This window comes from Antedon bifida, chromosome 7 (genome assembly GCF_963402885.1).
Source record: "Antedon bifida chromosome 7, ecAntBifi1.1, whole genome shotgun sequence".
NCBI classification, from domain to species: domain Eukaryota; kingdom Metazoa; phylum Echinodermata; class Crinoidea; order Comatulida; family Antedonidae; genus Antedon; species Antedon bifida.
Genome location: NC_136232.1, coordinates 14,417,327 through 14,444,239, shown reverse-complemented (window position 1 = coordinate 14,444,239; position 26,913 = coordinate 14,417,327). Strand labels below are relative to the sequence as shown.

The following is a 26,913-nucleotide window of genomic DNA, read 5'->3' as shown; positions in this document are numbered from 1 at the left end:
AGTGAATATTTTATTGCCAAGGAATCATTAATTAGTAATTATCTGTATATTATTCTTCGCAAGGTAAGGTGTCTAGGCAGGAGGCTTGTTTACATACAATACAAATACTATACTGAATAGGAGGCCTAGCCTAGCTTCACCCAAACCAGCAGACTTGTTCTTGGCTATATAATATAACAGATATCGCCTTTTATATCGGTAAAATATAAGATTTAACATCCCCTCGGGATGATATTATGTTCTCGGGGAATTATATATCCCTCAGCTGCCGCTTCGGGATATATATATTCCCTCGAACATAATATCATTCCCTCGGGGATGTCAAATCTTATATTTCACCTCTAAGCAGGCAATATCTGTATAATATAAAACTATTTCTGTATGAGCTATAGGCTACAATGTTTTCGATTTACTGTACATTGTCATCCTAATTTTCATACATAATGCAGAATAAGATTATATACAAGCGCACAGCAGCTAAAGAGCAAATCATGACCAGCACACAACAAGATACTGGGCAGGTCCTGAAAGAACTCGGCTTATAATTTATTTTCTATATATATTTGTTGTGAATTTGTATAAAAACTGACAGTGTGATATAAAAAAGTATGGAAAAGAAATGTATATACAGTACATCAGGTCAATGTACTGAAAACTGTATAATTACACAATGATAATAATAAGATAAACAATGACATAAAGCCTTTACACAAAGTTGTAAAATCGGCGAATTGAAAGTGTGTTCAGACAATAGTGTCATCAGTTAATCTAAACATAGCCAAAACCTACGCCAGGTGGAAAAACAAAATCACATCGACATTTACTAAAAGATTACTAAAATGTGTTGAGAATAAACAAAGGTATGAGACAGCGGTACAACAGGTGTCAATCTTCCGTAATTAGGCATCTTTCGTTCGGTTAAAAATCAAAAGCATTTGTACATTAAATATGAATACATCTCAGCTAGCGGCAATAACAGAAACATAAAGTGTAATAAAAATAATATTTTCATAACAGACACATCTTTAGAGGGCTTTTCCTTTTTAAAGGAAAAACGCTTTTTTTACCAACATCCTTGATCTGTACCTTCACAGTATAGTATACAAACAGATAAATGTATAAATCATTTACAATCGTTTTGCAACCTGGGTAAAGAACCATTTAAACTATCATAATATCTTTTGAGTGATCATGAATTTGTATTATTGGTACTGTAGTTTTTTTTTTTTAAATCCATCCTTTGTGATTGGCTTTGCTCTCCAAATGGATTTAACCTTGTGGAGTGTGCCACTATACAATTAATCGTTTATATGAGTGACAACTTAATAACCAATCATATGAAATAAAGTAAGTTTTTATTCTATTCGCTATGCTAATTCTCAATAGAAAAAAATTATTTTCAAAATATAAAAGAAATGAAATTAGATACCTAGTTTTGTTTAATACAAAATGCAATGTGAACCCATTGTGCGCCTTCTCATTCAATCGACTAGCTTTCTAAAGTCAAGCATTCAACTCAAAAGCTCAGAAATCCTAAAGTAAAATGATCACATTGAACAAGGCACACACAACTAAACAGTAAATTTACTTTATTCAGCTGGTCCAATAGCAAATATAGACTTCTGATCACTAAAGTAAATGTTGTGGTATACCATGTTTTTTCCAAAAAAGAAATTAAAAAAATCAACTCAATTGTTTTTATCTTGAAATACAAAAGCAAAGTCAGAAAAGAAAAGCCTGATATTTAACATTAGAAGAATATTAAACAATTAAAATGAAATATGATAAACATTTTAAAATATTACATTTTAAATTGAAAACACAACCATTTTTGGGGCTGATGGATGAAATACAATGACTTAGGGTTCTTTACATAGTAAGACAAGCGTAAATAAGTTACATAAAGAAATCATTATTTTGCACCCATTGAAAAAAGTGTCAAATTCTACAGCTTCAATTTTGATTTGGAATCCGATTCCCATGAAATTTTAAATGAAGCGTAAACGTAGCCTAAATAGCCACAACTGATTTTATTTAGAATTGATCCATGGTTGATCTAGATACAGTATTTAGGCATGATATGACATAATATGCATAAAAAACAAAATCGTTTTATAACCATCAAACAAGACAACTTATTAACGATAAAAACTACTGCTTTCTGGAACTGTTTGAAAGATATATAGATATTTATTCTAACTGTTTGAGACCTTGTTTTTAAAATAGCTACCTGGACTGTACATTGGTATAAGACAACTTTAACACAGCAGGCACTTATCATTTAAGACACTCTCTCTGCGGGAAAGTTTCCACATAACAATTTACTACTTTAATAACAAATTTGTTTAATGTGTAACCCCTTAGGGGTAAAGAATCATCACAAACTAGTTTTTATATTACAATGATCTAATTTCTAAAATTGAAATTGTTTAGAGCTATCAAATTTTATATTGTACTATTATAACAAATCAAGTCTTGTTTGTACATGTAATAATTGATTTGATTGTTTTTATCATGGTTAAAATGTAGGTCCTTTGTATACATGGCTGATTTTTAGTTTTCAACAAATAAAACTGGTTTATCAACTGTAGTCGTTGATCCTGCTTTGCTACACAAACAAAGCAATAAAAACTAAAGAATTTATATACTCCAAGCAGAATAAAGTTAATTGTGTCAAGCTTCAAAAGTATTTTTAAATTCTAATGAGGTATTTGTTATCAGTAACTGATAATCTAAGATTGGAAAAATATTTAAATTTACAATAGTTAGTTGTACATTCAGCTTTTAGAGATAGGAAATCTGTAAACCAATTTTTTTTTCCACATTACTTTCCTATTTGGACAAAAAAGAAAGAAAGAATGTACATGAATCGTATTTCATGCATTCATTGTGGTACACCAGTATTTTGAGCAAAACAGTTTAATCTTGAAGCAATTACAAGTCAACTGTTAAATTAAAAGTCAGTATACAAAGAAGTACCACAAACTTTGTATTCACTATTAACAAATCAGTTACTTCTTGACCAAAAACAATTTTTAGTTTATAAATTACTTGGTTGTTTGATTTTAAAACCAAAACTTAATCACTTGGAAATAAATTAAAAGGGAAATTATTTTCCCTTCGCCGAATCTGTTAACAGAGTCTTTGTTTAATTTGGGTTAAAACTATTTCAAGCAAGGAATACAGTATGTTAGGATTTTATGGGAAAATTCTCACTTTGTTCAACTAAAGTTAAATTCAAACACTGGTTACAATTTTTTACATTTTTAAAATTTCATACGCATCCAACATGGATAAACTATTTTATCATGATTATAAACTAAGTCTCATTTGAGGCTTGGGGAGTGGAGTTGAAAGAGTCATTAGTTACAACCCTGGCACTAGGTCAGGATTGAACCCTGGACCTTGGGATTGGAAGGCAAGCATGTTAACCACCAAGCTACAGCTCCACTACTACAGCTTCATTCAGGGTCTGTTTCTGCTGCATAGCGCCGAATAAACCATTTATTTAAAAATAGATTAAAAATATAATTTTTATATCGACTGCTATTTTTGCTAAATTCTCCTAAATAACCGTTTAAATCAATGGGTGGTCATCGACGGAAATTGTTAGCAGTTCCCAAAATGCAATGGCCACTGGCGGTTAATTCAAACGTTACTGCAGTGTAGTTGACTCAAGGTCAGTCACTGTCAATGAAATAACCGTTGTATCGTTGCAGCTAAAAGTTGCACAGAAATAACTGGTTAAATGGCATTGTAACACTGAATTGATTGGGTATTTTTAACAGTTATTTTCAGACTGCCATTTAACCAGTTATTGAAAAATTGTCCTGTTTCTGCTCCAAGAAATTGGGGTTAATTTATTAACATGGTTATTTTTTAGCAGCAGACCTTAGAATTAAAATTAACCATGGTTACTTTTACTGCCTGACAGTAGAACTCACCATGGTCTCAGTAAAACTAACCCCGCTATCTAAAAAGTCCAATTAGAATGTGTGACCCAGGTGCACAAATTACACCATGTGAGACAATTGTAAAAGGCTTACAAAAAAGTTGTATCATTTGACATCATTATGATTAATTGTTTGGCTAATTTGTTGGTCAACAGTTAAAACAACAATTGAATATGCAGACTTACCACAATTAAGTTCATCTTGGCCATTAGGACAGTCTTTATCACCATCACAGATCCATTGCACTGCAATACACTCACAGTCTCCTGATTCCAACTCACATGTGAATTCATCTTTTTCACAGTTACAATCTTGAGACTGGTTTGAAAAAGAAACTAGAAAAAAGAAAAGAAAACAAATTTTAAAATGATCCTCGACAATCAGCACACAAAGTTGCGGATAACCAATTAAACAAATTATTGTTCTATTTTGTATTCTTGAAATATTATCATTTCATATAATCATATAAAAAAAGAAATTATTGGTATTGTCCCCAAAATCATGAAAAAATAAAGATTTATAAAATCAGACTGGGAATAGGCTATTTTCCAGTTTTAATGGAAGTTATTCACTTCCATAGAAAAAAACCGAACACAGATAATAAACAGATAAATTTAATTAAAATAAAAATCCATTGACTTTCAATTTTTCTTTAAATTACATTTTTTCCAGTAATTTTTTTGCCGATTCAATTTAATTTTTGGTTATAGTGAATAGCAATTATGTGACATTAAAATGGCATATTCAACAACAAAATTATTTTTTTTAGGGGGACAATATATCTTTAATTAATGTAACATGCAACAACATTCAGAACAAATTTAATGAGGGTGGCATGACGTTTTGCCGAACGCCACTTCGCCAACCGACTACTGATCGACAAACTAATTCACTGAATACATATATAAACTTCAATAAACAACAACCTTACACAACTAAAATTGTTACAATGACCAATACTTCATGGTATGATGATCAAGCTAATTATTTAAATAATTAATAGTGGATTGATTTGTTTATTATGAAACACCATAACATTCCTTCCTTTGACAGATAGAGCTTTGAGTTAAAGCGGTTTTCCTTTACTTATATTTAAATTCCCTTGAGAACTATATAAAACCGAGTCAACGACCTCCTTGTTTAACTCTGTCATTGGTTGCTGAAAGTATGAGTTATACATCTGGGAATAACTTAAGAATTAGATTTTATTGTATGTGCTTTTTCTCAAATCATTTTCAAAAGCTTTATAAGATGTGGATTTAAACATATCAACAAAGTGGGATAGCTGACAAAGACTCAAAGGATAAGAATAAAGGTTATTCTAATTTGTTCGTATCATTTACTTTTTAAAGAAAGCTAGATGATGTGTTTGTGTCTAACTTCAACATTTCTACTTATTTTATTTTATTCCAATTCATATTTTACAAGGAACCTCCTAGTTTTACTTCGATTAAAAAAAAGCCTACACTATTAATTAATTGATTACATTAGATGATTTGAAAATCAAACTCTCTCTCCCCAGTTTGACAGGTTCATACATTTCTTTATCTTCCTATTATGAAAACATAGCTAACTGTGCCAATTGAGGAAACCATTTTCATTGTTTGCCCTAGAAGATTTTTAAAAATAAATATCGTTACAGTTATTACAAAATAGACTACAAATCTTAGGTACATACGTCAATATATATAAGACCGGTAGAATATTTAAATAATTTCACATCAAATATTGTAAAATGTATAGAGTGGTAGACCGCCCATTTAGTCCCATCCTAACACACAATTTGATTTACGATACAATGGGCACCAAAAGAAGCAGCTTGTTAATTTAGTTACCAATCGTAGTTGTCCAAAGCTGTAGTTGTCCTAAGGGGTAGGCTTACCTGGGCAGTTGTCTTAAGGATAGTTGTCCTAGTGGATAGCCAGAGGGTAGGTGTCCTAGGGGGTAGTTGTCGTAGGGGGGATTGTCCTAGAGGGTACTTGTCCTAGAAGGGGATAATTGTCCTAGCGAGTAGTTATCCTAGGGGTAGTCATCCTAAGAGGGTAGTTGTCTGGGGTTAGTTGTCCTAGAAGGGTGATTGTCCAGGGAGTAGTTGTGCTAGACCCGTTTATTCCACTCAACAACAAGATTAAAATGGTTGAGAGAGTATTTTTATTCTGAGAAGTTGATACCATAACACATAAGCAATAAATGATCTTTTTATAGAAATGACAGTCTTATCTAAAGGTTCCCATGCCTTTTCCTATCAAATATCCCAAACATGCACATCAATCTAGTCTACAAATTAGGTAAATAATTTGGAAGACAAATTGCAAGTTAATGTCATGATAGCAGGTGTGGAATACCAAACTTTACAACACAAACATTACAACACAACACTGATGTGTTTACAGGACCTGACCTCCAGTGTTTTATGGCATTTCTTACTTGTGATTAACAAGTTGAAATAAACTATTATTTGTTGACATGAGGTTTGCTTGGAGTATACATTTACAACACTTGGGGTTACAGTAATCATTTAGGTGATATACACACAACCTGTTGAATGTTTTTTGGTATGCATAAACAGGGTAGTTAAAGAAATGTTATTCATAAACACCCAGAAATAAGTTTAACCATGGAGTAAAGAATATTCTTTACTCCATGGTTTAACATACACAAATTGAGCTGCTAAAAAGTAAGACGGATGTAGCCAGCCTACATTTATTAATGTTCAATCAAGAAAAAACTGGGCCTGTTACAAACATTTTTCATTCATTTTCAAGTGATTTCTACAATTTCATTGTAAACATTTTTTACTTAGCAGGAATTATTTTACAACTCCATGTAGTTGGATATGGATTTTATAAAAGTTGTTAGTACTGTAATGAATATTGTTTAGACTATATATTATATAACTGTACTATTGAATGGCCTCAAATCAATGCCAACTTTCTGATTGAAATGCATCTTCAACAGTGAACCCCCTCACCACTTTTAAAACAAACAATGGTGGAGAAAAGTAAGCCTCTACAACTCAATTTAAGCCACTTCTCCTTTATCCCTCACACATTGTTCTACAGCATTGACCCAAACTTTTGATTTCAGTCTTGTACAAAAGTGTGAGAACAACAAAAGCTTGCTAGGTAGGAGGCTGCACAAAATTACTTGTTTTGCTTCTTAAAGAAAGCCTTCGGGCTAACCAATTCAAGATGCTGGTAAATACATTGCGTAAACATGTTCAACTGAACTATATGTACAAAAGTAATTAAGTAAGAAATTTGGGAAAAACAATTCCATTTACATCTAGTTTGTAAAAACAATTTGTCCCAAGATAGTGCATTGGAAATCACGGATAATTTATTCACATAGTTATTAATCGGAATAACAGGTTCTATGTATGATACAAAATCACAATTGATGCTGTATCACATAATACTGGACAAATAAATGCTATATTGAAATTGTAACTGGACATAATATTATATTCATTTAACACTCTTCCTTTCTTATGTATGATAGTTTTATATTTTTTAACATGGTGGACAAGGAGAAGAAACGGTGATTTCAAAACCAGGAGCAGGAGAGGACCATTGTAAGGGTGATGAAAGGCGAGATCTGCAACAAAATGAACATTAGAAGTGGCGAAAGTCTTGCGAGTCTCATGCGAGTCCTCTGTAAATCGTTAGTTTTACTTGTTACGAATACATGAAACATGCTGAAACAAATTAAAGAACATAAAGAAAAAACTAATGCTGAAATCAATATTAAAATTTAATTAAATGATTTTATTTATAACAAAAAATAAGCAAACACTGAAAAGTTTATTTACTGATACACAAACATGCATACAATACACAAATTGAACGAAAATATTTTCAAAAATATGTATTCAACAAAAATGTATTCTTCCATCTAACTTACTCCACCATCTCTTCCACTTTCTTGATAATATAATTATCTAGTCAGATGGACATACACTATTCCTATCCTGAATTCTTGGATATCATGTAAAGATTTTCCAAGAAGTATCTTGATAATCAGGCCTATAACATGAAGAAGGTGAACAACATGCAGTTCTCTTCAAATCAATTAAATATTTCTTGCAAGCTGACATTTTAAACTAATTTCACACATATAAAAATTGATGACACTCTAGAGATAAGATCAAGTTTTTGTTGAATCCAATTGCTAAGGTTCTGGAGATCACCAGTTGTAAAATGAAAAATCCAAATTAATATGAAAAAAATAAAACAGCTCGTAATTGCATTACATTTCTAAGCACCAGGAACATGCCAGATACGGTCAGCCATTTATGAAACTGAATGGTACTGGATAACAATTTAAATTTGTGCGCGAAAGTAGCATGATTTACAAAGAATTCTCATCCAATGTTTTTTTTATATCTGCAATTATGAGTGCACATTTGCCGGGTCAACTCCAGCCTTCGAAGCCCCGCTGAAAAGTTACGGTTCTTTTATTTGTTGACCTTTTCAAACGCGATCGGTGCAGTGGGTGCATTACATCACAATATGGAAATATCAATCCGCGCAATGCATATTGGGATTTATAGCGGGCCGCTAAAATTATTAGAACTTATTTTTCGCATTAGGACAAAAAAAAAATCGCAATAGATCCATATAGTATTTAATTTTACATAAAATGTAGTATGTGACCTTAAATTAGGTACAAAAAACCTAGATCTAGTGTCTTTAATTGCTGGATAAAAAAAAGGCGGAAACAAAATATGTTTTAAAAACTGGGTTTTGATCTACTGTACTATTGCCGAATATCCAGCAAAAGAGACACACTGTCCAGACACAACGAATCATACTTTGTCCAGATAGATACTATTTAGCGGCAAGACCTAATAGAGCCACGTCGAACCTACTGTAACAGAACTTCTGTTACTTCATCTACATAATGATGTATATAAGCAAATTTTCTTTCGTGGGGCTTGGGTCATGCATTGATCATTATCTGGATTATGTGGAAACATTATGGTGAACAAGGAAAACAAAATGTGCTGTTCAAAACGGAACAGAATCAATGTATAGTTAGAATGTTCATCTTTTCGCAATTTTGCATAAGGTAGACAAAGAAATATGATAAAATAGTCATTTTATAATAAACTGTAATAGTAATAACTCTTTATTTTAATCATTCATTTAATGAAACTATTGATTAAGTATGGTAAGTTAGTTAAAAAACCTTAAAAATTAATGTTTAAATTGAACCTCCTCCGTAAATGACCTTTTTACTTAATTGTTTTTGGTAAAAAACAAACATCCTCTTTACCTGCAGCACAACCATGTTGATGACAGAGGACCTTAACATGTGAACACCACAAATTTAAAGTTCTCTAGTTGCTAGAACGTTTTACAAAGACCACCACTCTATCAATAATAGTAATCAAGGGGCCCAGAGGGAACATAGGGCTTAGTTTGATCACTACGAGGTGGTTACCTGTTTTGTTCAAGCAATGTTAATTACAAAATGCTTATAATTTCCTGTGCAATATGCATTTGCAATCAAATTTAATTTCAGTTCAATTAATATGTTGGCCTATATGTAATATCTGGTCAATGACTGTAAAACCACCAATATGTATTAGAAATAAGTTAATCTTCAACCAAGAAATGAAACCGCGAACAACATATTTTCCAAGCTACTGTAATTTAATCATTCAGTGGTGAGTAGGCCTATTATAGGCCTACTCACCACTGTATAATGTACTGTCCCTATAATAGGGACAGTACATTATACACAAATTAATAGTAAATAATTTACTTTACAATAAAAATATAGAGAAATCAATTTATATTATTATTATTATTATAAAATATTTTATCATTAACATCATTATATTTCTGTTTTTTTAAACAAGCCCAAATTGTGAACCAAAATTTTTCCTACTTTCTAGGATTTTTATCAGATAATCTATTGTTTTGACAACTCTTGTAACATGACCACAGTGCTGATTTTGCCATTTCCCCCTAACTGTAGACAATAGTACAGTATTATAGTAAAATTATGCAACAGAACACATCCTTACTCGCACCAGACAGTGCCTACATTTGCCAAGTTCAACCCATCGACTTCTAAAACTCTCCCCAAAAAGCATGTGTATGTAAGTTGCTCATGAATGATCTACCAACCGGTACCCCCTCTCCCTCCTTCCACAGGTCATTCAACTTTTTAATAAAAATGTTAAATGTAACTGATGGTTTGCAATAAGTTTATTGTTAAATGTTTACTCATATTTTATGGCATTCTCTTCCAGTTTTTAATTTTTTACCTTTTGTATTGTTACATATTTTTATATATTTGTAAAACGAGCAATGCAATGACATACTGTATATTTAAAAATCTAATAAAGCTGGGACCATCCCTATTCCTGTAGTGGTTATTAACCTTCTAAAGATTCTAACAAATTGTTATGTTGAAGTAAATTGTAAGTTTGCTATTATGATTCTTGTTATTTACCTTTTTATGACTTTTCTATTAAATTTAATAATCTTCATATCCAATACACCTATTGTAATACACCAACAACTATTGAATAGTTATACTAGTTCCTCAACAACTACAATAGCCTCAATACAAAATATACAAAAGATGCATTTAAATAACGTAAAATTTGAGAAATTTAAGGCAAATTTTAAAACCTTTACTTCTATTCAACTTTGATAAAAGGTATTGAAAATATTTTCTTTAGACTTAGAATATAGGTGTCCTTTTCAACTTGGAGTATAAAAGTGAGATACAAACACTACCGTGTCTGTTTGGTAGAACAATACATGTTTTCTGGTAAAATGTTGGTGGATTTAAGGATATCATGCTATAAATTTTAATTATATAGAAAAAAGACTTTTTTCCCATAAAATACACATGGTGCCCAAGAGTCCAAGAAAAAGAGTTTAGTAAACAATAGGTGTGATATCCTTTCTTTATGAGCTTCTTCTTTGGAGAATAACATTATACTGTACTTAACATTTATTTACCAAATATACTAAATATACCAATATCATGTGGAATATCCCAACCAGGGACATGCACATTCAGAAGGACAGGCTTATGAGTTAATTCTGTGGTGTAGGCTACTAAACAGTTCTGTCTGACCAATTCAATCATACAAATCAGTCTTGGTGCCAGAATTTGTGATTGGGAGGCTAGCCCCTAATTGGCTTTCCTAGAGCGTGCAAATATCCTAGAAAAAAGTAGTCCTAGTTAAAATAAGGATAGATAAATCGTATATGGTTATGGAGGGATGGGAGTGAGAAATATAGTACAGTAGTTCAATTTAAAATGTTTTCAGTTTTTGTTTTATTATTACACTTTATACAAAGGTTTACATTTGGGAATAACTGGGCACTACAGGTACCTTAATTTATTATATAAAGATCAAACTAATTTGTCATTTGTCAGAAATAACAAAAGAGATAATTTTTTATAAGGAATTTGATTCCCATATAGGCCATAAAATGGATTACAAAATATTTGGTCATGACATAATTGAAATAGAATAAAAGCGACCTTGTTTGCAATCAGTACAACTTATATTTTTTGCCCAATTTCAACATTTAATAATACAATTTATGTTTGCTAACTTTGTTTATTAAGGCTATAGTTGAATGGGCATACTATTTAAAATAAAAAAGTAGGAAAACACTGTAGCCAGATGAGGTGCTCAAATTTAGAGATAGAGCACTCAACATGCCTGTTTCTATTGAAAAATCCCAAATAATTTTTTTTTCATTTTAAAAGATGACAAACTGCCTATTTCTTACTCAAAATTTGGTTTTGTTTGTGCCATTCAATCACCTATAAATTGAGACCTCATCGCATTGCCTTGCAGCTAAAAATTGCTCAACAAAATCGGTTTTGATTATCAAGACCAGAATTATTCGAGGTTTTTAAAACTTTATTTAATATCGCCTAGGACCTATTTCTGTTGTCAAGAAAATGCTGGTACAAAAATTATCTTGCTCAATAGAAAGGGCCCTTAGCTTTCAATGGCATCCTCTAAACATACTGTACTTAGGATCCTAAGGATCAGCCAACAAGGTTTGCAAATTCAAGTGATTTGCAACAAAAATGATTTTCTTCTTGTTAGTAATACTAAAAATAATTCATATTTTATTTCATCTATCAAGACCCTGCCACTTTCAAAGAACAAGCTTAAATTTGTTAATCCTTGTTCTTAGAGCAGAGCAATCGGTCGCAATATCATAAAAATAGGCCTGTCGCTTGCCACAAATCTGTAATAAAAATCTGGCCATGGGATACTGAGATGTGACATAAAGCATAATAACTATTTATTTTCCATTTGATTGGAGATGAGAAGGTTTATAAAGGAAAAATTCAAATTATTGTAATTTAATCTAAACATGACATCAAGTTTGCTTGATGAGTTGGAAACAATACTGTTTACCATACTAAATTAAACTAATTACTCCATGGTTTGCAGCCACAGGGAATATGTAATCATGGATGAATTTAAGTAGAAACTAATTACTCCATGAAGTAATTAAGTATAGGCTCACATGTAGGTATTCCTAATGTAATCTAGTTCTAAAGTTTACGTTATGTTTTTTTCTATATATATAGTGATATTTTGAGACAGAACTGGCCAAGAATAATTAACCTCTGAATTCAATCAAAATTGTTTATAAAGAACCTGTTGATTTTCCCATGGAAGATAAATTATAATAATAAGTAGTCTTGAAAATAAATAGGCCCACAGTTTGGAACAATTCCTTCAATTGCTACTTGATGTTTAAAGCCTATAATTGAGATATTTTATAGTGGTCTCTGTGCAGGTAGGAAAATTAATTCTGAAATCAAAATAATTAAGCATCAGGAAAGATGACCATGCAATATATTTTGTGAAAAGGAAATTATTGAGAAAAAAAATTATGGAGGGTCCTAGATCTTTTTTTTTAAACAGAAAACTAGTGTTTTAAAATAGTAGCACTAGCAGCATTTAATTAATGTGAACAAAATACTGTACAATGATTCCACTAATTTTATATATATTTTTTTTATCAATAATTCTTATATTATATAATAAGGCAAATCAAAAGGCAAATAAATTACTGAAAATGACGATAGAGATGACTGTGAGTATCAGTGGCTGGATCTCAATGGAAAAAAGTGAACAGTTAAAACAGGTTCCAGGTTTTGGGAAAAACATATCTATTCCTTCAAATATTTATTTATCAGATTATCTCATTTGAACATCAATTTAAACTTAAATTCTCTATAGGCCTATCATCAATAACTATGCCTAAAGTTGATTATATTTTTTTTATGCAATTATACATATATGACTTTACTATTACTTTCACAATTGTTTTTTGTGTTCGCGGTATTATGATTTAATACATTTAGACCAATCAATGTCAATGTCTTTATAGTTATACAGTAGGTTAAGCCTACTCATGGATAGGAACATGGTGAAGTGGTGGTATTGGTATAGTAACTTAACACAATATTATAGGCCTACCTGTGAAACAAATACAGAACACAGCTAACGTCTCCAAATAATTCATTTTAAATAGAATAACAAAAAACATCAGTGAAAGTTACATTTCCATCGAGTTTTTCTCTGTACAAGTATTTTGCAGCAATACCACAAGCCGCCGGCTTATATACACTCTCAATCAATTCTAATAATAAGTACATCACTCGTTCTTTTTTAAATCACGACACTTTCTTTTCACACTGTCAACAAACTAAACGCATGCGTAGCTGGTTTCTGGCCTTATGCGTATGCGTTCATGCGTATCCTCCATTCAACTGGAATTATAAATTGAAGTGCAGGAACCGCACTGCACCCACAGAATATAAAGGTGATTACCGTATGTATTGTGCTGTGCCCTCTTGAAACGAGAATTACATTGGGTTACGTCACTTTCCTACTGAAATACACCGCTAACTTGTTTCCCTGGTCGGTGGTGGGGGAATTCAAAATCTTCAAAAATAATGATATTGCAATTTGTATAAAAATAATGGTATTAGATATTAATTGTTTAAATTGCTCTTCCGCCTACTTTATTGGAAATAGTCATACGCAATTTTAGTTAGTACTATTACCAGTAATAGACAAGGGTTCATGTATATTCAGGTTGCGCCAGTTTGCTTGGGGCCGTGTCACAAAACATGTGGATGGGGCCAAAATTCTTTGACGAGAGGGAGAGGACAGACGGAGCAATACATGATAAGTGGTTGAATGAAACTGAAGACCTGTTTTAAAAACGATTTAAAAAATGAATAGATGGAGGGCGCACTGTAAGTTTAGATAAAGTTTTAGTATTAATTTCGTTTTTTTCTAAGAACGATTTTAAATTTTAGGAATAGGACGCAGGAATGATAGCAAAATATTAAAGATATATTGTCCCCCTAAAAAAATATTTTTTTAAATTTTTTTGTTGAATATGTTATTTTAATGTCACATAATAGTTATTCACTCTCACAAAAAATTGGGTCTGAAAAAAATTTATTTACCTGAGAAAAATGTAATTTAAAGCAAAAAATGGTCAAATTGTCTGGAAGACAATGAGTTTTTGGGTAATTTAACTGTTTATTTTGTCTTTTTATAGGTGAAATAATTTTTTTCCCCCGTTTTTTTTCTTATGGAAGTGAACAACTTCATTAAAACTGCAAAATGGCCTATTCAAAGTTCGATTTTAAAAATCTCTATTTTTCATGATTTTGGGGGACAATACATCTTTAAATGAATCCAATTTCGCCTACCTTTCTTTTTTAGTAATTTACGGACTGTTAATACTAGGTCTACAGTCCGGCATCGTTACTCCTCTATAGTAATTCAATCTTTCACTCTAGCCCACATTCCGGAGACGTTAACCACTCTTCACTTTGACGAATAATAGTGATCACGTATAACTATAAAGTGTTCATGTTGAAATCATTTTCTCCGTGGTTATAATATGTAGGCCTACTTATTATGCAGTGTTAGCATAGTTCAAAAACGTGACCTACACATCCCAATTTTTTAACATGAATATGAAGATGAAAATTTCCAACCATTGTTTGACCCAAGAACATATTTTAAAAAATAACGAAAAATAATTCTGTTAAATTATCATTTTCATCAAGAAGAAATAATACGAACTTCTATAAACAATAAAGCGTGGTTCCCACTAGCGACGCAACACAAGGACGTAACGCAACGCAAGTGAATTGACCAATCACAAGGATGGCTTATTCGCTTGTGATTGTTGAACTATCTATAACTTCGCTTGTCATTGGTTAAAACGCTTGCGTTGCGTTTACGTCCTTGCGTTACGTTCTAGTGGGAATCAAGCTTTAGTGATATACAGAAGAACAACCAACTGCACATCAATAAAAAGAGAGCTTTACTAATTATGTAAGAAACGCATGCAATATGTTCCAAACCCAATATTGGTCATTAGTTGATGAGACTGAAATTTGAAACAAATAGGGAAAAATAAAATAGTGAACGTGTAATATATCAGATAAAATCTAAATATTAATATCCAAATATAAGTAGTTGACATCTTGAGAAATGTCGTAAAGAAAACACAAAGCTAATAGTTGGGGAGCCAGAAAAGGGGTTACCTGCACCCTCTAGAAAACTATGTTACCGAATGTTTTTTTGCTTCCTTAGTATCAATACAAATCAATTTTTTGCTGTAGGCCGAAACTAAATTGGGATGCTTGGGGTCAGTACAGGGGCCAAAAGGTCTATATGGTCAAAGTTAAGACTGTGCGTAACTTGGTAACTACAGTACTGGGTCTATTGGAATATTTTTTGTACCAAACTACTCAGACTACTCATATTTCTATTCACTCTAATGGTCAAGAAATTGGCCATATGAATATCTCATCAACCACTGGACAGAAAGTGATAAGTCTCAAATTACTCGCAAAATATATATTTATATTTGCTCTAATACAACATAAATACACAAAATGTTAAAAAACACCTTATTTTGACATTTAACCTATAGCTGGTACAAACATTTTTGCGTGGAGCACACTTACATTTTTAATAACTAGCGAATGTTGTCTTTGCTTAATATCAAATACACTCATACCGTAAATCTTCTAATAGTAACCCCCTTCTAATAGTAACCCACCTTATAAGTCAATCTATAATAATAACCCACTACTCTAACCCATGGGGTTAATAGAACATCCGGTTGCAATGGATCGAATAAAACCCAGCATCTTATTGCATTTCAATGTAACCTTGTCCACTTGATGTGACCAAGACAGTCATGAGATATTACAACGCCAAGTAAAGTAATATCCTTAACATTTAAGGCAAATTTCCATCAAGTAGGCCTAAATATGATGGAATAGAAGGAACTCGCCTTCTCGACAATGTTAGTACTTGGCACTTTTTAACATTAAGAGTAGGCGAATTCATAGCAGACCACCATAGAATAGTATTAATATCCTGCTGCATAGATAACAAATCATCATTAAATTGTATACATTTAGAAATAAAATTGTCATCAGCATATCGGTATGGCTGCGTCTGTAAATGCAAGTGTAGTTCGTTCACGTATAATATGTTAAATAACAAGGGCCCCAGTATACGGAGGAACACCTGATAACACCGTGCACTTAGCCGACATTTTTACATTAAATATGGAAACGGGCTGGCTCCGGCCAATAAGGAATGACACTTACTATCCATGAAAAAAGTGAACCATCAATTCCATAAGTTAGTTTTAGTTTAGCTATCAATGTTGAATGCGAAATTGAATCAAATTCACGACTATAATCCAGTGCTACAATGTCAATTCGAGGAACACCCATATCAAGTGAGTTAATTCAAGAAGTAAAACTGAGCTGTGCATCGTACATGAGACCAAACTCATACAGGTGGTTGCGAAGTGTATCTGTAATTATGCGTTCTAGCATTTTTACGAAAAAGCGTTAGTTAATGCAACAGGTCTCTGTAATTCTTTAAGTCAGATGGAGCAATGTTACTAATCCTTTGTATTGTTGGATATTCAAATGCAAAAGTATTACTTCACTTTGGATTGCAGAGTTATTGTCACTAGGTGGCCTGTAATATACACCACATAACATTTTCCATCGTGCACAGTGAATTCCGCCCATACACATTTAATGTCAGCCAAAGAGGGATGAAGAACACGTTTTGGATCCAGCTCTGGTTTAATTGCCAGCAGGACACCACCGCCACGAATAGATCGATCTTTTCTTAGAATTACATCAAGGATGATAGGATACCATCAGCTACTGTATCATCCAGCCAGCTTTCTGTGATTCCAATCAAACTTGGGTTTTTTTCTTGAAGAAGATTTTCCAAGCAGGCGAGTTTGTTCCTCAAACTCCGAGCATTTATAGGCATAGTCCAGTGATTCCTGGACCATTACTGCTGACACTTGCATAAGAGTCACTGTCCGTAATAAGACCATATACGGCCATACTGCGTTGAAACACCGGTTCTCGTCAGATCACCGAAGTTAAGCAACGTTGGGCCCGGTTGCGTTCTGGATAAGAGACCGTCTAGAAATAGCGGCGGGTGCTGTATATACACCAGAGAGTGATGGTGTAATGGTAATATCGGACTAGCATGTGATAGGCATGGGTTCGAGGTTATCTGTACCATACTAATTGCATCCTTAGGCAAGATGCTTTACTCTCATTGCCTCGTCCTTCGGATGGGACGTAAAGCCGTTGGTCCCGTGTACTTAACAGTGCACGTTAAAGAACTTGGTACACTATTCGAAAAGAGTAGGGGATCGTCTCCCGATGTGCTGATCTGCTGGCTGCCGTGGGTCCGTGGAGGGCCTAATCCGAATTTCCTCAGTTTCCAGTTAAACTTGAGGACCAGTAATAATACATTTAACATTTAACATTTAATAGAGGAATTGGTTAGCGAGGGATTAGGCTATTACTAAAAAAAAGACTCGTTCAGTCGCGGCAATGCACAAACATAACAGGTCCAGGTGTGATTTTTGTTTTTATAAAATCGGCAATTGTTTGGGGAAATCGAAACGTGAAAGCGTGAAACAATACCCGACAATCACAGCAACAAAGCTGCTGGCGGTTCCGAAAAATTGTACGAGAACAAATACCGCAGTAGGCCTATTGCTTGGACCTGTTGCATTAGTCCTACCTCAGTAGAACCAGAAACTAAAACAGGACCAGGATTCGGATGAATGCCTTTGCATAATTGTAGGAGATCTATATTGTGTTATATGTGTCGCCGTATTTTAAATCTGTTAGCTATTTTAATGTCATCAGAGACGGCTTCATTTTTCAAGATATTTTTTCGACGTCTATAAACTGGAAATTTGACTTTATTTTGGCAATTATACACATACAAATTGTTATATTTAGAATATGTAAATATCCTTGTAATTCAGCTTTGGCTGCGATGACGATGTTTGAAATAAATGAAATGAAAATACTGTAGTAGTGTTTTTAAAAAAAAACCATTTGTTAAACCACCATGTAGGGCGTGTAGAGTTATTTATCATCATTGTAGTTGCCATTTTAATGAAAGTCTAAAGTAGGCCACAAGAGTCGTTCATTAGTCTATTATAATATGTTTAAAAATTTTAAATTTCCCCCTCACTTGTCCGTTAAAGTCATTTAGTATAAAAACCACATTACCACTGTAGGCCTACTGTATGCAGTTCTGTGCTAGATGCTTAATTCCATGTCCATTCAAATAAAGTTCATAATTTATCTTCTAGATGTTTTTTGAGGATATTACTGGTATCAACAAATTCATTATGTTGGCATAGATATATTCATGTATTCATTACTAATATCCACTGAAGGTGTGGCTGATGATCCTATTTCTCAATAAATGACGAAGGGTGAGTCAGGCCTACACTGTAGGTGATATCCTTCGCCGACGATAGTACCCTCTTTTATTCAAATTCAAACTTAAATGAAGTATACACTACTGTACTGTGAACATTGGATTGTCTAAATATAGTGAATGGTTCATGTGGTCATTTTATTTCTATTTTGCATTACGTATTACCTTATTGTTGTTCATTGTCCAGGGTCTCCTCGCGAGACAAGATTCCGCCTTCTAGTTTGTGGCCCTATCAACAGTTTATTTATTTTCTTGATTATACAATTTATGTTAAAGTTATTAAAAATTGAAACTGTATAGATGAATGAATGAATTAGGCCTAAAGAAGTTATAGGAGCGAGGATCAATATAGTTTTGTTGAGGAATAGAAAGAGGAACACAGAATGCGATATTAACAATAAGAATGTTAAGTGAAAGCTATTGAAGTAAAGAAAGATCTTTATTGCTGTTTCATAGATTATGAAAAAGCGTTTTACAAAGTAATGTACGACGACCTTTTTGAAATTATAATTCAACTTGATTTGTTATATAGTAAAGATGTTCTGCTTATACGCAATTTATATTGAGAACAAGGACTTATATTAGACAAGGATGTGTGCTGTCCACAGAACTATTCCTACTTAATATTATTCAGAAGACATGTGTCGTATGCGATTGGGTCTTTTACTGTTACTAATACTTATTTAACGGAGTATTTTGAGCGTTGAGATTGTTCTTAACGAAAAAGCTTCTTTGTTGACAACGAAATTTCCCATTCGAATACGACATAAAGAAGTGAAATCAATAGCCTAGTTGGAATTCTGGTTGGTGGCGTAAACATAAACAGCATCAGATTTGCTGGTGACTCAGTCCTAATTGGTGAGTCAGAAAAAAAACTCTCATTGTTGATGTTGCAAATGCGAAAGGACGAAAGAGAGTTAGTTTAAAATTAATCTTAAGAAATCTGTCATAATGGTAATATCAGGATACAACCAACTACTACTTGTGATATTATATTTGATGGAATTTAAGTACGAGACAATTTCAAAGTACCAAATACATTAGAAGAATTATCCATACAGAAATTACAGCCTTTGCAAAGAAAGCTTACAATAAATTAAAGAGTATTTTAAAATTTGAAAAGAATTGTATCTGTGTGTTAAAAACGTATGTCATTGTCTGGTCAACCCTACTATATAGTTGTGAAATATGGAAAATAAGCAATGCTATGGAAAATAGGTTAGAATTTTAAGGAGAATTCTGAAGATTCCTTGGTTTGCACATTATTCCAAATGATTAAGTGTTGCAAATACAATCAAGGAGCATTTTAATGGACAATACTCAAATATAAAAATATTACCACAACACACAAATAAATGGGGAAGCATGGTCGTCAACGCCAAAAGCACGGCACCACGATGATGATGATGATGAGGCTTTTTCACATTTGTGGTTTCAAAATCCTGGATCCGGCTCCTGCTATAGGCTGGTTATACTGTATGTTGACATATGACCAAGATTCAATAATTTAAATTGCTGCCCGATCCTATCCTGCAAATTTATCATCGAATCGAATCAATCACATGAAAGAGTCTTCTTAAATGTTGAGCCCAATTCATCAAGCTCATCTTTTTCATGTGTTTCCATTTTATCTTTTTTTGTGTTTTTTTGTTCATGTGTTTTTGAAGATGAATAAATAATATTTGATTTGATGGTGTGGTTTTTCAGATATGTTTCTAATACCAATACATTTTAGAATAGCCAACTCGTCTACTTGACCAATTTACTAGAAACTAAATACTGTAAACCCCTTTTCTTAATCTTTTGTCTTGCGGTGCTTAATTTCAAACAAAAAAACAAAACTTTTGCTTGTCTTATTTACATACTCTCATTACTATTCAAAGAACTCCTTATTCAAGATTTAATTTATTGTCCAATATTAAAACATGGTATATAGTACAAGTACATTTCACTTTTTAAAATACATGAATAAAATACACTTAATTCTATAGAATATTTTAAAATGTATTAAGACATGCAGTATATTCTTTAAAACATTTAAAATGTTTAAAAATATATAAATACAAAATAAAAAATATAAAATGCTAATTTAAAAAAAATACATATTTAAGGCCTATTTTTATAAAAGTTGTACACTTTTTTTAGTAACCTGATCAAGTAGGGCACAAAACTCTTCTTTTGTTTTACAGAATTCATTGGATAAAAAAATGTATCATTATTCTTCTGTACATTTTCCATACCAAACAATGCAGCAGGAAGTGTAAAATAAGTTATATTGGATTATATACTCCAAATGTATATAACTTTCTCAGAACAGACACATATTGAGTATTGTTCTGCCAAAGTAAAATACAATGAAATTATTCAATGAACTCTTTAATCGTTTAAAACTATTTATTAGTTAATATAAAAGGGATTTGATTATAAACCATCAATAAACACAGCAAATCGTGTGCGTCTTAAAATAAGGCCATTAAAATTACAATTTCAGATATTTTGTACATAAAACTACATAAATCAAAAAAAAAAAACAGTACATACAAATTTACATAATATGTAAATTTGTATGTACTGTATGTTATTACATGTATGGCTGGTTAAGAATTAAGTAATTCCTGTGTGATATATTGAACACATAAGCCTAAGCCACCGAAGCTGTATTCACCATTCATACTACACTTACAATTTAAAAAGCCTCCTATCTAAGTGAATCTAAGAAAAATCATCATTAATATTTATTGTAAAGTGAAATAGGGAAGTATCTCATTTACTTTTGATAAACACTTTTCTCTAATTCACAAACACTCTTAGGTGTCTAGTTTTACTGTTTTGACAGCCAGGACTTGTACCTCATCTGGTCAGAATTTGACATTGACATAAAATATTATAAAGTAAAAGGTAAAAAAACAGTATTAAAAAACAACATATAAAACAATGATACAAATATTTTAAAATATTAAAACCACTTTTAAATATACTTACACTTTTAAATACCACATATTATTTTAAAACAATTTAAAACTGTTACAAATTCATAAAAGATACATATATAGTGAGTAAAAGTGATTTTGATCACGATCATCCAAGAAAACCAATAACTCCAGGTAAAACAAGGTCAAAATAAAGTTAAAAATTAAGTTTAGATGCTATGCCGTTTCAATGCGTGATTGTTTTTAACTAATTTTCTAAATACATTTACACTCTCAGTACTTATTATCGTACTTGGTAATTTGTTCCATTCTTTAATTGCTGAAGCATAAAATATGCCATCCATAACATTATAAGAGATTGGTGGAACAACAACAACATTAAAATACCATGTGCATGTTGGTCCCCATCCTTTATAAAATATATAATTTGTATATTGCATTTGGTGCACAGTGTTTAATTTGATTTGAGTCACCCTATCCTCAACACACAATATAGCCCTAAGCTGTCCAGTTCTTTTTGTCAAATGAATTAAAATTATTAGCAACAATATTGTAATAATTCATCATTTATGTTACGTACAATTCTAGATGAACATTTACTTTTATTTTTGTAACCTAATGATTTTAACACACAACTGTTCAACCCTGAATAGAAAATCGAAGTATTGCCTTTTTCAATAGCTTTGACATTAGTTTAAAATGGAAGCAGTGGATTAATTGAAAAGCTTACTTTAGAACAGTAGATGTGTTATAAAACAAATGAATGTCCATCTCGTTGAATAAAACAGTTTTTGTGGTATAATTAAGAAGTTTAGTACAATTCCAAGGCATCTAAAGCCTTACCTATATCACATTCCACTAAAACTTCATAGAGCTTACCAACTGTGGCATTTGCTTGTGTTTCCCAAGACCTAAGGATTTGTTTGCCTTGCTCAGGTTGATCATACATGGTTATATATCGAATGATACTAGAGTCCAAATCAAGCATAGTTCCTATTCTACTAATTCCATTTCCTGCGCCTGTAAGAGAAAATAAATAAGCACTACTGTAGATGATAATGCTGTAACTGTATATTAATTAAAAGTCCTACATCATGAATTTCTGTCATTTATTTTGAATACATTCCAAATGAAGTTAAATGTATGTCATATAAACCTTGTTTACATGAGAAAATGAGCAGGTGCGGGTTTGTCTATAATATTTAATGTAATTAATGGAGAACTGAACCATGTTTTATGTGGATAATATGTGGTTGTTCAGATGTGAACGCTCGATTATGTTCAGAAGATTGCTTTCTGGATAACTATTGCTGCTTGGATTTACTAGAAAAATTGAAGGAATTAAATTACATGCATAAAAACAATTAAAAAGGTACAACAATATCACCATTGTACTTTTTTCTGCCAGACACCTCAGCCAACCGTTCACTACAGAATGAAACATTGCTTCCGGAATCTAAGAATGCGATGCACTGAACTTTATTTGGACTGGTAGTATTGCCACTGCACTTGCTGAAGCAGATTCTTTTCTGCCTTTCAATTATAATCATGGAACATTGTGTGGCGTTTCCTCTTACACACCTGATATCTTATTCAATGGTCACAATTGTAGACCTGGGTGAAGACAGTTAAAACAAACCCTCATATTGCCCAAAAATGGTCTCTTTTTTGGGAACGCGTTTAAAGCTGTTTAAATATTATTTTATTTCCGATTATTTTTAGGTTAGGTTTTACAATAGTTTTCGTTTATATTATTTAGAGGGTTAGGTTTAGTTAAATTTATGAAAAAATAAATTAGTTGTATTAAATTATTGTTTGTCTAGGTGTTGTGGGAGTGGGGGGGGGGGGGGGGGGTTAGGGTTAGGGTTAGGGTTAGAAATGTGTTGTGTGTTGAAATATGTATATTAATTAGGACATATTTTCTGAAAAATTTTCCTTTTGGAGTTTGATACAAATATGAAAAATACAATTTTTAGAATAAAGTAAGTTTATTTTATTTTCGAAAGTTCATCATATATAAACTATAAATAACGGTATAAAGTAAAAGCAAGCTATATTTGAATATTCGTATAATTTGTTATTCCTATATTAAGGTTATTAAAATTATAATGTGTTATCTTTTACTTGTGCAGCAAATTTGTTTTAATTTCTTGTCGTTATAGTTGATGAATTTAATGTTGTAGTGTGTGTCGATCATATGTTTATGGTTGTTGATTACCGTATGCCTTGTACGATGTCAGATGTGTCTGTTGTTCTGTCATATTTTGTTTTAATAAATAAAGTGTGTTTGTCTTTTGTAGTGTTCTTTCCTTTCTTCTTCCAGCTTTTGTTATAAGGTTTTGTGTGTTTTCGGATGAATTTTTTTACTGTATCCCAGTTTTTGTAATCAAAGTTTGAAAAGTGTGTTTATGTGTATATATTCGTTTGTTACATGAAAGTCTGTTGTATCGATTGTAGTGTCTGGATTGGGAGACTAAAGGAAAGCAAGGCATTATGGGTTAAGGGAGATCGATAAAACCTCATGGTTGGTAATCTGTATGTATACGTTGTACACAATGAAAGATGCAATAAATATACACAAGATATAACATTGGCGACGAGTTAAGGAGAATATCGAACCACAAGTGATTAGAAGTTTCAATACTGTAATTTTTGGCGATATATTTGTTTTAATACAGTTGTAACGATGACCGCTGTAAACGTTGAAATCACGGGAATCGATGCGTATGATCCACACGATGTGCACGCTTCGGCTGAACGGTGGAAGAAATGGCTTCTCAGTTTTGAATTATATGCTACTGGTAAAGGAGTAGTGGACAAAAACCAAAAGAAAGCTTTGTTATTGCATTGCGCCGGAATGGCTGTACAGGACATATATGACTGTTTAACAGAGGAGAACGGAACAGATGAGTATGATGTTGTTGTAAAAACATTAGATAAACAATTTGCTATGAAAACCAATGTACCGTATGAGCGTTATTGTTTTAGAAAACTGACACAAGGTGAGTTAATTAGAGACCATGTTATTGAAAAATGCAAATCAAATAGACTGAGAATAAAATTGCTAGAAAAAGGAAATACTTTGAAATTAACTAATTTAAAAGCAATAGCTAGCACATTTGAAATGAGTGAGAAGCAAGCAAAGGAGATGTCACAAGAAGTTATTGGAGTGGAAACAACAAAAAACATGAAAGCAGTGAGGAATGAGAGATGGTCAAGATCAAGCACGACAAGCAGAAACTGCTTGTCGTGCTGGAAAGCTGGAAATTCAAGTGGTAGGCCTAACAGAACAAGTAAGTCAAAGTTCAATGATAGACAAGATAACCGGAAATGCTTTCGCTGTGGAAGAGAAGGACATTTGGCTAAGGATAAATGTTGTCCTGCAAGAGACAAGAAATGTAATAAATGTAAAATGTTGGGATATTTTGCTGTTTGTTGCAAAACTAAAGTAGGTAAAGACAAAAAGAGTAGTGATATTAGTAATGTTCAAAATGGAAGTGAAGACGATGACTATGCTTTTGGTATACAAAATAATAATTCTAAAACTACAAAGATAAATGTTTGTATGGATGTACATAAGGTAGAAATGATTGTTGATAGTGGTGCTACAGTTAATATCATAGATCAGTATTTATGGCAACAGTTAAAATCCAAGAAAATTAAATGCAAATCTGAGTTGACAAACAGAAAGTTATATGCATATGGGTCAGAAAAACCATTAGAGTTGTTAGGAAAATTTACTACGAACATGTCAATTTTTCAAGATACAGGTAATAATACTGAGCCTAAAATAACAGCAGATGTATATGTGTTAAAAGGGAAAGGCCCTGCTTTGTTGGGAGGTGATACTGCAATGAAGCTTGGAGTGTTAAATATTGTAATACCACAAGGTATAAATAGTGTACAAGACAAGTATACACAGGTATTTGAAGGTATTGGTAAATTAAAAGATTATAAGTTACATTTATTTATTGATGAACAGGTAACACCAGTTGTTCAGAGCATGTATAGAGTAGTCTCAAAGATAAAGTGAGTGACAAATTAGATGAGTTAGAATCTCTTGACATAATTGAAAGGGTAGACGAACCAAGTGATTGGGTAAGTCCAGTCATAGTAGTGCCAAAACCAAATGGGGATATACGCCTCTGCGTAGAGGCAGGCCAACCGAGCAGTTAAAAGGGAGAGGCATCCAATCCCAACAGTTGACGAAGTATTGTATGAAATGAATCAGAGTACAGTGTTCTCTAAATTAGACATGAATTACGGCTATCACCAAATTGAATTAGATGAGCAATCACGAAACATCACAACTTTCATAACTAACAAAGGTCTTTATTGCTACAAAAGTTTGATGTTCGGGATAAATGCTGACCCTGAAAAGTACCAAAGAGTAATCAGTCAGACGATGAGATTATGCGAAGGTGTAGCTAACATATCAGATGACATTGTTGTACACGGGAGAACACAGATTGAACATGATGACAGACTTCGTGTAGTGCTTGAGAAATTTAAAGAGAAGAATTTGACTCTCAACAAGGATAAGTGTCAATTTTCTGTATCACAGATAACATTCATGGGTCACATATTGTCAGCAAATAAAATCAAACCTACAATTGGGCGAGTCAGAGCATTGGCAGAATCAAAGAGACCAAAAACAGCTGCAGAAGTAAAAAGTTTCTTAGGTCTAGTTAACTTCTCAGCACGATACATTCCAAATTTAGCTACAGTTGCAGAACCCTTAAGACGACTAGTGCGAAAAGATTGTAACTTCTATTGGGGGTCTGAACCAAGAAAATAGTTATGTAAAACTTACGAAATGCTTAACTAATGAAACATGTTTAGGCTATTTCAGATTAGATGCAGAAAGTACTCAGTTGGTGACAGATGCAAGCAATGTAGGCATTGGTGGAGTTTTAATTCAGAAATAAGTTATGCAAGTCGAACATTATCAGCTACTGAAAAGAAATATTCAACAACGGAGAAAGAGGCATTGGCAGTGGTATGGGCTATGAAAAGGTTTCATGTTTACTTGTATGGACTAGAGTTTGAATTGATTACTGACCATAAACCACTCGAAGGCCTGTATGGACCAAAGTCTAAACCAAATGCACGGATTGAAAGGTGGGTGATGAGACTTATGTCTTATTCTTATACAGTAAATATGTACCCGGTAAGAATAACATTGCTGATATAT

The 26,913-nt window shown here is 32.5% G+C and overlaps 2 protein-coding genes across 3 annotated transcripts in view; both read right to left on the bottom strand.

The window, feature by feature from the left end:
• Positions 1–13,604, bottom strand: part of LOC144849170 (low-density lipoprotein receptor-related protein 4-like) — a 40,535-nt gene extending 26,931 nt beyond the window's left edge. Inside the window, exons 1-2 of the mRNA XM_078706193.1 lie at positions 13,441–13,604; positions 4,139–4,288 (exon numbers count right to left, since the gene is read on the bottom strand). Of these exons, the coding sequence (XP_078562319.1) occupies positions 4,139–4,288; positions 13,441–13,510 (220 nt within the window). The 5' untranslated portion in view covers positions 13,511–13,604. The remainder of the gene's footprint in view (positions 1–4,138; positions 4,289–13,440) is intronic.
• An 8,214-nt stretch (positions 13,605–21,818) lies between these two features.
• The window catches only part of LOC144849197 (uncharacterized), a 60,580-nt gene continuing 55,485 nt past the window's right edge, over positions 21,819–26,913 (bottom strand). For both annotated transcript variants that reach the window (XM_078706241.1, XM_078706240.1), the window contains exon 17: positions 21,819–22,739. In XM_078706241.1, the coding sequence (XP_078562367.1) occupies positions 22,531–22,739 (209 nt within the window). In that variant the 3' untranslated portion in view covers positions 21,819–22,530. The remainder of the gene's footprint in view (positions 22,740–26,913) is intronic.